The sequence below is a fragment of the Sparus aurata genome, chromosome 16 (genome assembly GCF_900880675.1).
Source record: "Sparus aurata chromosome 16, fSpaAur1.1, whole genome shotgun sequence".
Lineage (NCBI taxonomy): Eukaryota > Metazoa > Chordata > Actinopteri > Spariformes > Sparidae > Sparus > Sparus aurata.
This window is the reverse complement of record NC_044202.1, coordinates 25,299,657-25,316,781: the sequence shown is the minus strand read 5'-3', so window position 1 is coordinate 25,316,781 and position 17,125 is coordinate 25,299,657. Positions and strand designations below refer to the sequence as shown.

Sequence of the window (17,125 nt, the reverse complement as noted above, 5' to 3'; positions counted from 1 at the left end):
TCTTATACTTTCATAGAAGTTGTTTTCTGTGTTTTTGTTTGGAGTCATCTCGTTTGAAATGTGAAGGTTTGAAGCTCTGAGTCAGGGTGCGCGTGTCTCCTTGAAATACAGCAGTACTGGACTCATACCAAGTTGCCTGTCAAAAGGTTTTACTAATATTCTCCCAAAAATACAGCTAACCTGGGCAACGCAGAGCAAGGCTAAATCATACGCAGGAACAAGCTCACATTCAAATTTTTTGGTTCATTCTAATCAGTCATATGTTACTAGTTACTGTGATTGCATCTTATTCTCAACCTATATCATTATCTTTCTATGGTTATGGGCACATCCTGATCTAGAAATGTATATTCTGGATTTTTTGAGTGTCTGATTTCTTCTCAACATTTTACGTCTGGATGGGTGGAAATATGTAGTGGTTAATTTCTCGTTCTATATCATAGACTCATTATTAATTACAGGTCACATTGTATTACATATATATCATTATTATACAAAACTGCACACACCTATTAAATGTTTTAGATAGGCTTGGGTTCTGTGTAAAACAGGTTATTGAGTAAGGTCTGGAGCCAGTCAGGTTCTCTTGTAGGGTCCGGTCAGAGTGACCTCGCCACATGTTGCTTGTGCTTGTTGAATTAATATTATAGTACTATGGTAAAAAACCTTACAAGAAGCTTTTTTATCCTATTTTTGTTTCTTTAAAATGACCAGTAAAAATGGTCCCCTCTTCGATAGTGGAGAAATTGAGTGCACTGTTGGCCCTGTTCGTGTGTGTATGTGTGTGTGTGTGTGTGTGTATGTGTGTGTGTGGTTCACTGCTACATGTGGTTGCTGGGAGACCTACAGCTCCCTGTAGTGAGGAAGGAGGAACATTACATAGGTAATAGCTAGAGCCAAGAGCAGAGCAGTACTTCATTGCCCTTCAGTTTCACTGAGCATGTGTAAGACAAGCTTAAAGTAAATGTGTGTAATTTTGACTCTATAGTGTTCTTCTCACGTGATTAGTGCAATCCACGGGAAGCTTCACCTTTATGAGTATCACCTCTTTGTGCGTAGAGTGGGCTTTGAAACATGCTCTTTGATGAATGATTAATGTGTACATGAAATATCAAACTAGCTGGTTCATTATACTCACACACACACACACACACACACACACACACTACAATGTCAGTCGTCTCCTGGGTAATGGAGGCGCTACAAAACTAATCATTGCTTCGGTCATTGAGGAAGGCCCATTTAGATCTTGCTTGGTTGGTGCTTTGATGATGTAACAAAACAAACAACCCAACATCATGGTCAAACACACGGCAGTCAAGAGGGAGATGACGACCTCTCTGATTTATGATCTGAAGCCTAAACTCAAGATCCAGAAGTGAAATTCCCCCTGAATTTGTTTATTAGTCATTCTATTTCAACTTTATTGTAAGTAGACGTAGCATGAGCTATCACATTGGTTGAAGGATGGAGGTATGTTAGAAGAAGTCATCCAGTCACTATCATAGTGTATGATTATCTTATTTTACCATATTTGTTACCTTGGTCGGTTGGTTTGACTGCTGGATGATTCAAAAAGTAACTTCCTCTAACATTGTGGGTGGTTTTTGACATTTTCGTTATATGCGTGATTATTAATGAAAAAAACAACAGGTATATTTAAGTAGCTGAGTAGCTGAGTACAATTTAATGCCTAATCCAAAAAAAACCTGGATCTAGGAATTAAATACTACATGCTGGGTACACTAATTACTTAAGATTATAAGTATGAGGTTGATGACTTGCACATTAGCATTTAATTAAAGCAAATTAAATCATTATTTAAAAGGATTATTAAGGTTGGCATTTTTTTTTATATCCAGGCAACAAATGGCATGAAAAACCACACAACAGCCATAAATACAAATCCCAGGTTTCAATGACCATATTGTCAGATGTAATGTCACATTAGCTAGCTAGCTAACAGCAGCTACAGTTAACGGGAGTTAGTGGTTACCTCAGCAAAGGTTTCTGCCCACCAGGAAGCAAGGAAAAACAGCATTTCTACCATGAAATATTATGTTGCTTCAATGACATAGTTGGCATTGCATGAATAAAGCTTTGCGTTACATAGTTCAAATAAAGGCAATCAGTGCAGATTGGGACGGACCAAGACACGTTTATGTTCAGATTTGGCTGATTCACGGCCTCCAGATGATGCTAAAGTACCTCATTTGCCTTCATGAGCTTTGTTGTGCAGCAGCTATTGTTCATTAGCCTCCTCATCATTCTCCAGCATGCACCTGTCTTTTCACTTCATGTGGTATCTTTGGCTCATTTCCCTTCTTTAAAACCTGTGTTCTAAAGCTTTGTTAAAGCAGCAGTCTAGCATTGACATACAGCTACACACAACCTGGTCTATACCAGTACAGAAGAAAGCTCCAGCAGAATCCACCATCATTATGTGATGGGTGGAACAGAATTCTGAGTCTGCTGTCATTATGAAATATTGTGCCTCTGCGGTGGTCCTAGAGCCTAAATTAATATGAGGAGACTCATTTTATGCCAAAACCAGCAGAATATCTGCTGTAGGAAGTGCGGGAGCTCACAGTGGGCCATACACAATAAACATATGCATGAAAGGGGCGGGGGCACATTGCATAATTAATAGAATTAGTGCTTCCATCATTAAATCAGACACCCTGTGGCCACACACTATTTTACAGAACATAGTAAATGAGACTGGAGAACGTTCTCTGCAACTTAAGCTACCATCTGTATCTGCGAATGGGCCATTTCGATGCATTATTTGTGATTAATCCGCTGTTAAGGGTGCTGTTGTTTGTTTGAGAGCACAACTAGGGGAGCAAAGCCTCAAAGCAAAAAGGGTCATGATTGTACAACAGCGAAATCATTTTCTGTAATGAGCATCAATGAAGCCCAGTTGACATCTTCACTGTCGCTGTGCAGCCCTTTCTTCCCCCGGATAATGGCTTCAGACTGAAGCCTTATGATCCATTTCTTTGATAAAAATCATTTGGTGCATGCCGCAAGAGAAAAAAACAGCGCTTGATCTTACTGTGAATTGTGGTTACACATGTCAAACATACATTACTTAGGGGAGCCTCACAAGGGCTGTCGGAAGGCATTCCTATGATTGTTTCTCAGGGTTTGCTTGGCATAGCAGTTATTTCATCATCCGTTTTTTAAGCATTGCATTGTTTATTGTATTCGCAGCTCATTTACAGAGGCTGCATGGTAAACATCAAAAGCAACTTCTCTCACGTGTCACTCTGACCTGTTTTCCTCTCAAACATTTACAATACTGAACTAGCGTATGCTGTACCATGTTACTATCAACCTAATCGTTTTGTTAAAAAATTCCATTGCTCATTATATCAGCCATGTCTACTCTCTGCAGGTTGCAATGCTGTCCTCTGATATTGTAGAATGCAGCCACAGCTATCCAAGAGGGAGAAGTGAGTTTGCAGAGAAGAGGTCGCATCCCCGGAGGCCTTAAGTCAGGTTTCACAGGCAGCACTCACTTAATAAGCTGCATCCTACAGTTGTATCAAAATCCCTGCTTGTTTACAAGACAGGGTTTATGGCAAAAAAAATCCTGCAGCAACATCTTATGACAAACACAGAAAGCCTCTTAGAAGCAACTTATCCCCCACTTAAAGCTAACAACAAGCAGAAGGTGGTATATTTACATGAACACTTTAAATCTGTCCCCTCTATTTAACCCTGGTCAACTTGGATGCTAGTCACTTAGAATGAGACTTCAAAAAACTTGACACCTGTATTAACGCAGATGAGACATTTATGAATTATTTAGAGTTGCGATTCTCTTGTTAAAGACTGTTTAATTACAAAGTGGTAACTGCCTTAGCTCTGTTGGTAGAGGTCTCTGGTGAGAAGTGTTATCAGGGAAAAAGTGTGTGTGCGAATGACTGTGGGCACACACACAGACGCACACACGTGTGTGTTTTGGGTTTGGGGAGCAACGTGTCTGGAATTCTGCGAAGGTCTTAATGAAAGTCGGAGTGCTTAGTGGACATGAGGGCTCCTCTGATGGAAATCGATGCGGCCTTTTGTAGCAGAGAGAGAGCAGCCAATTCCGGGCCTCAGCTGCCTGATGTGGTGCTGGCAGACTTAGACGAGCATTTAATGACGCGTCACTGGGCCTGACAGGCAATCAATTTATTTAGGCAGTAATGTATGTATCCCAAGGTAAATCTTTAATTAAGGGGCAAAAAGAAGAGGACAATTGTGATGCAGAAGGCCAAGGAGTATGAAAATCAAACAGCGTAAACGGATGGCTTCCTCATTTCCCTTTTAATTAGCTGGAATCGCTTGATTCTCCAAGCGTCTTTGTTAAGCGTGATCTCCTCACCCCTGCAAGACTCATGAGACCAAGGCAAGCTTCTATGAGCAATACATTAGACATGTCTGTTTAACATGAGTGCAAACATTGCAGAATCCATGTGATTCTAGTGCAGACCACTCCGGGTGCCAGGTCTTGCTTCAACATACAGATCCAGTACCCGTGAAACCTCCCACCCCATTTCATGGGTATTTGGCTTCATTTGCATAAAACAAAACCCACAAGCACCACATGTATCATGTACAGTAGTGTCCTATTGAAAGTCTTTGCTCCTGTCCTACCTCGTGAGCTAATCTCTGTGTCCCTCTCGAGTTTAAGTGCCCCATAGTGTGTATGATTCTGCAGGCCTCAGGAACCATCCACTTCCACCTCACTACAAACAAAACTGTGGATATGGACATTTGAATGATTGAGAGTCAAAAAGATAAATGGGGAAGCGCAAGAATGAGAGAGATGTATGTCCATGCAAAGCTATTTTTAAGTGACAGGTTGAGTCAAGCCTCATTGATAAATCCACTAAGCATTTGAAGGATTTCAGAGTGTGGGTGGGACAGAATTAGACTGTTCACTGAGCTGAGATAACTCTCCTCTGTAGTGGTGAGTTGAAATCAGAGTGCTGGCTGTGTGCACATGGGTGTATGTGTTCGTTACGGCCACCGTTGCGTTGGTGACAGGGCTGCCAAAGGTAATGTTTTCCATGAATACACTTTGAATGACATTATTTTCATCGGCAGAGACCGAAGAGTAATCAATAACTTATTTGAAATCTTTATGTAAAGTTGTGCTGACGTGTTATCTTTTTAGATTTCACACTGAAGAAAGTCTAATTAAAGATGCACCTGCCCTAACGTAATAAATGTTCCTCCAAATCGACTCAAACTCGCTCACCTGCCAGACTTATTAACTTCTTCCATGTCTGATTTATGAAATTGTCACAACACATCTAAATGAGCTGGGATTTGATTAATTCATTGGATTCAGCTGTGGAAACAAGAATCAGCTACATCCGTCTCCTTATTATTTATGTATGACAGCCTCATTTTTCCCCTGATAGATTCAATTCTAATAAAATCCTTTGTCTCAGGCCTTCTTGTCTTCTTCATTGTACAGGGCAAAATGATCAAATATCAGGATGTATTGCCAACCTGCCACACAGATGGACAGAAATGCCTCTCAGATAATGTCAAACTCAGCCAGCCAGCTTGTCCAACCCCCGTCTGTCAGTCAATCAGATAGCGTGCCACCTCTCACAACAGGTGTTATGTCGGCCAGTCAGCTCCCCCAGCAGCTCCATATCAGCCCGCCAGCTCAAGCAGCATCCATCCAGCCAGCCAGTTTCTCCTGTAGCAACAGCTGTTGAGCCCAACCCAGGCAGGCCCTCTGTCGAGGCCACAGTCAGCTCCTCTCACCATCAATGAGGGAAAAAGAAGGGTCACTACTGCATGCCACTGCGACAGGCAGTATGTGACAGACAAGAATAATTCATCTTCAGATAAAACGGAAAGAAAACAGAAAACTAATTTCAGTTAATCCTATTAGAGTGATTACAGTTTTCTCTTTTCAGAACGTGTCATTTCGAGTGGTGGTTATCGTTAAGGCCAGTTATGCAAAGGAAGGAATCTAGATAACCCCAGGCAAACACATCCACTCAGACAGCAACTGCAATGTATTTTATGATTTAAAATAAAAATAAATAAAAAACGACTCAATCACTGATTCTTTTCTGTTGACCCTGTGAGAAATAAAACTATTGCAGATAAGCCCTTTTTCAATAATACATCTGCAGAGACATGGCAATTTCAATGTGTGTGTGTCGGGGGGTCACTTTGTTGTTAGCTAAGACATTAAAGAGATAGTTCGTGTTTTTTGAAGTGGGGTCATATAAAGTACATATCTATAGTCGATCTGTTCCCCACTTTAATCACCGATCAGCGCAGCCTCAGCTTGGAGAAGCAGAGAGCTGCTCCAGCCCAGACGCTCAGCTTTGTACTGCAGTGGATGGAGTCCAGATGCAAAGCAAATTTTAAGCACCTAAAACAAGGCCCACCTAAAAAAATCTATAACAGTTCAAGTATACGTTTTATGGAGAAAATTCACACCGCTTTACATTTCCGTCAGACCGGCCTTTCTTTTGGCACTAAATTTTCTGAACCGTAGAACCTCTGTATCCCTACACATTAGCGCAACAGGTGGTCTTGCGAGTGGCGAAATACAGTGCGAGGCCCAGTTGCGCTAATGGATAGAGATATGGAGGTGCTACGGTTTGCATCTGGACTCCGTTCACTGCAGTACAAAGCTGAGCGTCTGGGCTGGAGCGGCTCTCTGCTTCTCCAAACTGAGGCTGCGCTGATCGGGGATTACGGTGGGGAACACTTTATATGACCCCACTTAAAAAAAAAACAACAATCCCTTTAAGGCTTAAAAAAGACATGAGCTGTCATTGTTGAGATGTCATCTCATTACTCAGTCTGTTAAATCACACATCAAATGATGTGTGAACATTTCAAGAATTACCAGTGTAGAATTGATGTATCAGTTGCACGAGTAAACATGTTATTAGCCTAAAGGCATGATTAGTGTATTTGTATATCTCAGGAAGGTCAGTGGACTGTGGTCAGTCTGCTCTGCTGTGGTCAACACAGCTGAGAGACTCCAGCAGAGAGTAAAAAATACAATTCTACAGCACTACAAAACTATATTTCTTAAATACAGTATGCCAACGCTATTTGTTTAAAGTGTAACATTGACATACAAAACATCATTTTTAAATGGGTCGATGGAGAGAGCCTGTGATAAAAATGAAAACAAAAACTCTCTCCACGTCATCTGCTGTATGTGGAAATCATGCTAAGGAAGAATAACCCTGAATAGAGTGTCTTTTTGACCCAAACCAAAATCTGCTCTGTGTTTACGATGAATCGCTCTTTAAGGCTCATTTGAAATGACTGCAGGATATATACTAGAGTCTCCTTCTGGGCAGTGGTGTATTGGACTGTGACTGTGTACTAATTATCCATGGACTAAGGACAAAGTGAGAGAGATACCGTGTGTGTGTCTGTGTCTGTGTGTGTGTGTGTGTGTGTGTGTGTGTGTGTGTGTGTGGTGACAGTGAGGGGAGGTGAGGGTGCAGGAGCGTAAGAGAAAGTTGTGTCGACTTTACAGTAAGCCACTTTATGTTCGATCTCTTGATAATTAGACTGAGTTTAGAAGGTGAAGACAGAGTCAAACAAAATCAGACAGACCTGTTTTCAGGTAATTATACAGTCCATCGATATTCAATAACCAATTCATGCGGGCCCTTGGATTCTTTTTTAAACCATGACTCAAGTTCATTATGTCACCGCTCGAGTTTTACAGCTATTAATCTGCCAGCCCTGTGTCACTGACATAGCAATGCTGAAGTTTCTAATGATTTCCTGAAATTTTTGAGGTGAAAGACCACATCATATTTTTTTATAACTACAGGGATTACAGCTGGATTGTCACCATGTCTCCCTCCAGCCACCAGTGGAACAGCATGTACAGATTTTAATAAGTCTTGTGGAGCCATGTGTGAATCGGACTACCAACTGCATGGGACCTGAGCACAGACGCCAAATCAATAGGAACCAGCCAGCCCAAACAAACACAGCATGGAGGAGTCTTTATTGAATTGAGTGCCTTTCTGTTTTAATAATGGTTTTATGTGCTCTCGAAGTAAGATGTGGATTTTCTGTGTTTGCAGGTGAACAGTCAGCTGGCAGGACCGCCGCTTCTGACGTTCCTAGAGGGTACTGGAGTTTCTCCTGGGTAGCCGAGGACGACCTGAGCTTTCCCAATGACACCCTGCCCACATCAGGTGAGTCTGACGTTGTCATCTCTCCTCAGACAGATGGACAGGCTAAGGTGCCTCTGTCCTCGAAAAAGATCCTTTGTTCCCAATTGGCTGTGACACGCAGCATCAGCTCTCCATCGGCACGCATAAATGTCTCTTTCCCATCCGGCCTCTGGCACGTCAGGTGGTCACATGGCTAGGTGTTGGTTTATTGGCCTTGTCTATGACCCAGTCAAGGACATAGATAACTAACACTGCCACAGTGTTTATAGAGTTAGTCCAGACAAAAACATTTTCAGTGGTACAGATACAGCAGATAAAGAAAATCTATGAGCATAAAAATATGATGTTACTCTATCCATGCACCTGCTCCTGAAAGTCAACATATGTGTAGAATGTATATTGAGCAGTACAACAAAGTTAGCTGTTGGAAAGCTGATTTATTGTTGTCAATAGAATAATACTGTTATGCCACACAAGAAAGACATACTGGAGATTCTTTCATAGAGCTACTCAGTTGTCAAACATTATTTCAAGAAAATAAAGAATAAAGACATAACGAAAGATTAATCACAGAAAAGAATGCATATTGCAGTGAAGGCAAAAGGAAAACAATCATGATATTCATATTATATTAAAAGAAGACAGGCTAAATAGAAGACACACAAAAACCAAGTTCTCCCTGACTGGATTTCGAACAATCCAACCTTTAAGAGTAGTTTAATTAAAAACAAATTTCTTTAAAAACGCATTTAAACGTGTGACGAAGTTTGGTCAAAATGTTAAATAGTGCTTCCAAATAATGAAACTTCATTACATTTTCTCTGTTAAATGTTAAAACCAAATTGAGGCATTAGAAAGCAATTTTTCAGTTCCAAAATCATTCAGTTCCCTGAAGCTGCGAGAGACACAAGAATAGCTTTTGATTATTTAATCACTTTTAAAGGCCAAAGATAAAATAAGAGGTAGAGAGAGGTAATACATTCATCTTCTACAACTACAATTAGAAAATAGATAGACGGACAGATAGATAGATAGATAGATAGATAGATAGATAGATAGATAGATAGATAGATAGATAGATAGATAGATAGATAGATAGATAGATAGATAGATAGATAGATAGATGGATAGATAGATAGATAGTAGTCCAGATTGCAGCATTTCATGAAATGTCTGGTCAATCTTCTTATTTACTACTACTACTATAGATCTTATGTTATTTATACATGCACATCACGTTGAGAGGCTGTTGGTCAGCTGATCCAAGGTCTGCTGCGTGGTGCTCTACTATTCTACCACAGCCCGCCTCCACATGACTGTACAGAGCAGCATAACTGCAGAAGCTAAAGCAGGAGGATGGCTTTCAAATCGCGCTGACTGCCAGTACAGTACATTACAGTCAAATGACCAGGCCGATTTCGCCACATCTCTAAACCTATTGCCTTCAAATGATTGGACAGAGCTCGATGTAGGGGGTCACACCTGATCTGTGGTCATCTGGGAAGAGAACTGGGTCTTGGGACATCTGCTGGTTTTATCAAAGTTTAGGGACTCTCATACAGGATACTCTTTATATAACCTTTCTGGATCATAATATGACATTGGAGACGACAGGCGAACAACCCCAGCATCATTTTAACGCACACTTGTGAGATACAACCTGCGAATATTGTTTTTATTGCGAAGAAATACAGGCGTGTGTTCACCTCTTTAACTTTACTCAGAGAAGACCATCTGTGGTTGAGATAAGACAGATCCACATCAAAGAAAAGTCAGCAGTTTATTCTTTTTAATTTCTGCATTCACTCATGACTCAAGTCTTCCTTTCAAGTTTTCAAGACTTCCGTTTTTACTTTGAGCGGTTATTTTGATCACTGATCAATAAGACAGCTAACTGTGTGGGAGAGACTAAATAAAAAACAGAGATGAGGAGGAAGCTGATGGTGGGTTTACTTTCACTAGAGAATAAGACAACACATTTGTATGTTAAGAAATAACAGCTCGAAAAAAGAAATAAAACACACACACAAAAAGAACACAGTCTGGACCTCACAAATTTCTGACCTGCATTAGTATTCCCAGAGGAGCGTTTGTGCGTCCTTGTCATGTCAGACTCTCAAAGCACATTCAGATCACTTGGTGGTGACAGCTCCAGCATGATCTTTTGGCCCCTTTTCCAACCTCTTGGAGGGTGGCAGCTCCTCCTGTACGTGATGATTCAAAGTCCCAACACCCTTGTCTATGAAACCCTGGGAGCATGCTTCGACTGCCTGTGGCTGCGTGGCATCCTGCAGGGGACCTGACTGTAATTGGTGTCAGTCAGACAACCGCTTTTGAATCAATCAATCTATCATGCCAACAGCCGACTGCATTTTCTATTATTTCATATGATGACAGCCCTGACCTCTCATCCACTATGTTAGCAAACCAGAAGAGGAGTTTTTTTTTTGTTTTTTTTTCTCGGTGTGGTGATTAGTGAGCCGAGCATGATAATGAGCTGGACTCTGGGCAGTAAAAGCCAGATGACTAAAAATTCTCCAAATGATTAATGGCACAGTTCATTCAAACAAATCATGTTTATCATGGAGTTTGCCAAAATGTTGATTGAACATAAAAGAGCAAATGTAATATGTCTTACTAACTACAAACTGCAGTATAACATGTATACTATTATATTCTCTTCTCCAATATTTCTATTTTTGTTTCACAAGCCAAGGTGATAAAAGGCCTTCTTACTGCAGCCTCTTACTCTTGAAGTGGCTGTAAAAGGTTAGGTGGTGTTCAGTTGTTTTGCGTAGGACAGTTTCAATGAGAAAAAGGTTTTAGAGAGGGCAGGTCTCAACACATGGCGTAGTAAACGTGGCTTTAGGCTGCAGTGATAGATCTTCAGCTTTCCCTACAGCATCTGCTGTCCGTTGGCATTTATTACCAACCACAGCAGCCAACACAGACTGACTGGACACTCGCCACCAGCTGCCCCCAGTATACTCTTCCTCCCTCCTTCTCTCCTGCCTCCCTGCTTCTATTAGCAGCCTTTTAGCTGCAGGGGCTACAGGGTAAGCCAACTTCCTTATTTGCATTTATGTGCTGGTAAGATGACTGTCTGGCGTCTGTGTGCCGGTGATGTCAGAGCCCTCTGACCCAAGCTCTCACAGTGGGGAATAACAGCATGGCAGCCTGTTGCCATATTCTGTTTAGCGGAACCCTTCCCATCCGCCATCTTTCTCACTCTAGACCTATTCTCCTCATCTAGATGGATGGTCCTGGTTCAGCTGTGGCTGCCAGCTGTAACAGAGGCACTCAGATGGATGCTAGCCACTTGAGGAGTTGCCGTGCTCTACAATAGAACATCTGCCTCACTCAGCTGGTAGTGCTGTTCTAGTGTAATGAGACACAGCAGTGAAATAAAACACATTTGCAAAGGCGGGGGGGTATAAAAGATAGAGCAGTGGTGCAGGTGCTTTAATATGGCATCCTCGTGGAGTCACATTATTCAGTCCTTACAGCCCCTAGTAGTAGTGTGCACTTTGCTCCATTTGCACAGCTTTTTCATGCTGTGGAGGATAGCTTGAATTAAGCTCCCACAAGCATGTGTTAGCCTGAGCCACAAACAAATAAAACGGAAAGTTCCATTTTCCCATTCACACATTGTAGAAAGTGAGATTATAAAGAAGGTGGGTGAAAGTATCAAAAAACCTATTGAACCCGACCCTGTATTATGACATAAGGTTGTTATGGCACAGGTATACAGTCAATGCCCTCAGCCGTTCCCCCAGTATGACTGTGGTTGCAATAACACCAGCCAATGCAGAAACACAGTAGGGGATTGCAGCTCATGCCTGGGGGTAAAAACATGTTTTCTGAACATTAAAGTATTTGAACGGATTCTAGTAGACACCCGACATAAAAGCATCAGCCTGAAAAAAAAGAGCACAATGTGGGACTGTTTCATTTGAGTTTGTTTCAAATGTGGTGCAATATTCAGAGGTGTGGCAGAGACATCAGTGTGACGCCGAGGCAGCAGTTTAATATCACGTCCTGAGTCGATTAGAAATTGAAACACCACTGAATTACTATAATAGGAAAGACAGCAAATCTTTAACACTAATTCTCACATAGATTCTTCAAACACTTAGGTGTTAATGTCACAGCATTAGAGTCACACATTGAATTTCCCACTCTGGAGTAAACTGGAGATTATGTCAGACAGCTGCTTTAAATGTTTCAGGCTTAAATGATGAGAAATACAAAAAAAAAAAAAAAAAAAAACAATTAATGGAAACATCTGCTTAACTTGGTTTGAATCTGGTTTTGAAGATGCACAGTTGTTGATGTGAGCAAGACAATCAGCAAATAAACATGTTATAATCAAACACCCTTTTGTTTGAGTTTCATGGTTGCAGTTGATTGTGGTCTATTAATCCCCTGTCTTGCCACAGATGCTTTTCTAAGTGTTCAATTGTTAAGACATTCTGGATCGTTGGAACAAATGAAGCGTCTGTTTTGGATGGAAATCCAGTGACCAAATTAATAGAATTCTCTGACAAGAACTGCTGCTTTTAATGGCTCAGAGTTGTTATTGACTGGAACAGTGGGGAACTGGCAAAGTGTTTTAATGATTTGGAACATACTGTAAGGCAAAAGGTTTTTTTTTTTTATTTTGGTTTTGTCAGTAGTTCCTTCAATATCTTCGAGGCCTTTGAGGGTCTGCTATGAAGAATTTCTCTTGACCCCCTGCCAGCATGCCGCCTTTGTAGTTTTGGAGAGTGGATGCTAAGGATAAGGTGAAGGAGTGAGTTCACAAGGAATGGGAAGCCTGACATTTGACTTTGATCCCCTCTGATCTGAGACGGAAACTGTCACATGTGGTTGAGCCATAAAATGTCGACGAGCGAACCACTTTACCTCTGGGTCGCTGGCTCTTCTATTTGATCGCCGTCAATAAATAAATTACAGTTGATCACATTCAAATCCTTAATCTTAAAAACCAGGGAAGAGAGAAACAAATTTAATTGCCTCACAAAATGCGAGCACCGCTGATTAATGTCAAGTCATACTGGGTAAACAAGAAAAACAAAGCAATCCTTTACTAATGTGTGTCCCCAGCTACTTCTATTCTGTCTTAGATATTCTGGAGTGTTTTGGATCATTTCTTTACAATACATCTCATACCTGCTGTTCGTCAAAAATTACTTGCCTCTCAATCTATTCAGCTGCAGGTGTTTGACAGGACAGCCCCAGCTCCCTTGAGGGGAGATGAATTTGCCTAGAATACCTAGGCCATAAAAAGAGTAATGGATACATAAATAAGCGCAGCTAGACACAATCTCATTGTAATCAGAAAATAAACATATTCATCATCTCAGTTAAAGTGTTTCATGAGGAAATATGTCAGCTCAGTTTTTACACTCGTTTCAAAAAGGGACATACGTCGTTAGATGTAATTTATTTGATGTCAGAAGCACTCCTGTGAAAAGCCTGCATCTCATTCCTTGAAACATGTAATCACGGAGTTGTGCACTACTGCGAATTGACTAGTTCATTTATATACAAAATGAAGGTGGCCACAGTTGACTTGCATCTCAATGACCTTCGGCTGTGTAATGCGATACACCACTCAATCTCTGCTCCGTTTGATGAATGAGGTCAGGGTCGTAGTGTCGTGAAAGGCTTGTTAACCAATCACACATCATCTCGTGTTAACACGATCAGATCCACTGGCAACTGTAGAAATGCTCCGTTTAATTACTAACATCACTAAAATGTAACAGTGTTTTAACAATGTATTCATTACCAAGAGCACCCGCACACATTTACTGTACACACCAAACTATTTAAAGGCTTGGTTTACAGTGAACTGCTGCCCATGTTTGTCCTGACATACCAACTTACTCTATAGTATCAAAGTAGCATCACTTTTAAATGGGAGGCTGCTCTTTTAATTATTTCAACTATGTTTACAATAGGAACTGCTGACGTTACAAGCACATATGAATGAGCTATCAAACTATACATTGCTTTGTTCACATATTCTTTAGAAACAATATAAGCCTTGATCTTAGATGTAGGCCCAAAAACAAGTCACAAGCCATTATTGTTAAGTTGTTCTCTCTGTTCCTTTGTTCTCTCTTTTCTTTGGCAGTTTCATTTTCGCGGTGGTCCCGAGGTCGATTCAGTTGGTTCCGGCTTTAAATGACTAATCAACCTCTTTCTTCTTTAATAAGAAGCGACATGCAGGAAGCAGTAATTGGCTATTTTCAGCCTCACGTATTTGCAGCCTTTAAACGTTCTCTGTGGATTTGCAACTGCAAACCTCATGATTCCTTATGGCTTCATGCATTCTCATTCTGAGCACCACTGCAACCAATGAACACCATCTGGGGGTATAGGAATTCAAAGATTGCCTTCATCATCAAAGCCTGATGAGAGCCCATTGAGCTGTCCTGCAAAAAACAGGGTTTGAGATCCATTAAAAACAATGACAATGTGAATATAATCAATATTGTTCTCTGGAAGCATTTGTTATGTTTTGAGTTGCAGGACTGATGGAATTATATTCAGATAAGATGACATAAAATTAATGGTGTGTAGATTGGAGTTGATCAGAGAAGGGAGAAAGTCAACACTTTGAAAAATAATCTCCCTGTGACTGCACATGGCAGCTCTTTTGATTGAGAGCCTGTTTCAATTCACTCAAATTGAACGAGCTGAAATATGTCAAGACTTTACATTATGTTGACATAAGGCAGTGCCAATATTTTTGCAAACAAGTGACTATATATCTATTTTCTGTTATAACAGCTTGAATTAATCACTTAATCGCTTCTCTGAAAATAATTCTTGTGTAACAAATGACTGTCGAAGCTACTGAGTATACATCATTCCATCAGGCATGTAGTGTAACAGACAGTCAATTTTGTTTTTAATATTTAGGCACTTACAAAAATAAAATTTGTGTTATACCTTTTTATTGCTAGCTTGTGATGCTGTAAGTAACAGCTCACTGAGCCAACTGAGTAGATGCACATTATACATTTCCACTTCTTCATTGTTTTTTTAATAGAAACTTCTCTCTTAAGATATTACAGTTTCACTGTGAGCACCTCAATTTCACACAGTGTTTCCATTAATTACTCTGTGCTTGGGACAAATTAAACATTAAAGCAAACTTTTTAGCCGCGGTAATGTTTGTCATGACCCGCTCTTTATAATATGATTAACAGTGCTCTGCCAAAACATTAGGGGCAGTCAAGGATTCCTTTTGGCAGGCAGGAAAGGGAGAAAACTCAATCTGTGTGGGAAATGTTTTTTTACGCTACCTGCCATTCCTCTAAATAGCTCCTCGAGTTACTTTGATTAAATTGTGCAATGGTGTGATCGAAAGGTAGATGAACCCATGCTTAGTACAGCCAAAATAAGGATAGGTTTAGGTTTTCAGAATATATTGTAGTTTAGAAAAAAATAAAGATGTAAGTGCGAATGAATGGGCTGTAAAAGCCGCAGCCCTGGTCATTTGGCAAGTCATCAGCTCCTCGTCACTCTGCATATACAGAAGGTGGGCGAAACTGGATGACAGATCCACATCTTGCTCACCACAGCTGAATCATATCTCTCATCCCCATTTGGCAGCACACAGAAGTGCTTAGCTCGTCAGTGTGCCAGTTGCCTTTTTTGCATGCATGAATATTGGTATGATATCCAAGTGTGGAAAAATGTGAGGAGACAGCTCTGAAACTTATGTCTATGTTAGTTTCTGTGAGTGTGTAAAATATGCAAATGTATGAATGTGACCAGTTTTTTTTAACATATTCTCAGTGCACACACATACAGATTCAATGTCAAGCATATGCTCATTATAAAGCAAAATGTAATATTTTTGTCACAGGTTACAAAATGACTTACAAGACTCTACAAGCCACGCAGTACGCTGATTCTCACAGAATCTCGGTGTTTTACTAATCACAATTATATCAACCCATGGTGAATGTTTAAATCAATGCATTCTTGAATTTAAAGCAAATAGGTTTATTTGCATCCCTCTATGTATGAGTCAGGAGAGCCGAGCTGATCCCAGCTCAGTGCAACTTTAAATCCTCCACCCATGGTGACTGAACACAGTGCATCATTCAACCAATGCTACATAGACATTTATTGAAAGGGAGGAAATGAGGTTCCACTGCAACCTTGGACTACTCTATTTCTCCATATCTCATCAGGCCTCAAGGTCCCCAGTCGCGATGAGCTACCGGAATCAATGTTTTTTGGCAAATGACGGATTTTAAGCAAGGAAACCATTACAGTTACCCTTACTGGCACTAAGTGGTTAGGAACGACTGCCACTATGATTCCTCTGAAGGCAGCTGCCTCCTGAAGTGGACAGCCATGTAATTTAAGGGCAGCCTAATGTAGCCTTGATGCTACCTCATTAGGTAAAGCTCCTTTTAAGTATTCAGTCCAGCATCTACATTCACTGATAACTTGTGCAAACTGTGTTCTTAGTCTCATAATATATGTTAAATACTTTGGAGTGAACTATTTAAGGGGATTATGAAGAGCTGTGTTAATGGAGAGAGATATGCCGTGGGGATGCTGAAAATCCAATAGAAGAAGAATGGACCTTATTGAACAGAAACTCTATTATTCGCATACATGTACAAAATTGGTTTGTCGCGTTCATGAAAACAACTGAGAGACACAGCTTGTAACTAATGTTGAAATCAGCATTAAAGCCCTTTTTGCTTTTGGATCAAACCAGCTGCCACATCTGTCAACATCTTCACAGTGAGTTTGACCATGGCCATCTTCGAATTCAGCCTTTATCATCATCTCAGCAACACACCTGTAAAGTATCATGAACGGTACTGAAGTGCTGAAGTAACAGACAACTTTTTGTGTAGAATGCATTTGACAGATTTGCTACTTGGCATCTTGACTTAAGTTTA

At 40.6% G+C, this 17,125-nt stretch overlaps 1 protein-coding gene across 2 annotated transcripts in view; it reads left to right on the top strand.

Moving 5' to 3' along the window:
- The window catches only part of alk (ALK receptor tyrosine kinase), a 352,676-nt gene that overhangs the window by 136,039 nt on the left and 199,512 nt on the right, over positions 1–17,125 (top strand). For both annotated transcript variants that reach the window (XM_030391467.1, XM_030391468.1), the window contains exon 2: positions 8,091–8,204. In XM_030391467.1, coding sequence (XP_030247327.1) covers positions 8,091–8,204 — 114 coding nt within the window. The remainder of the gene's footprint in view (positions 1–8,090; positions 8,205–17,125) is intronic.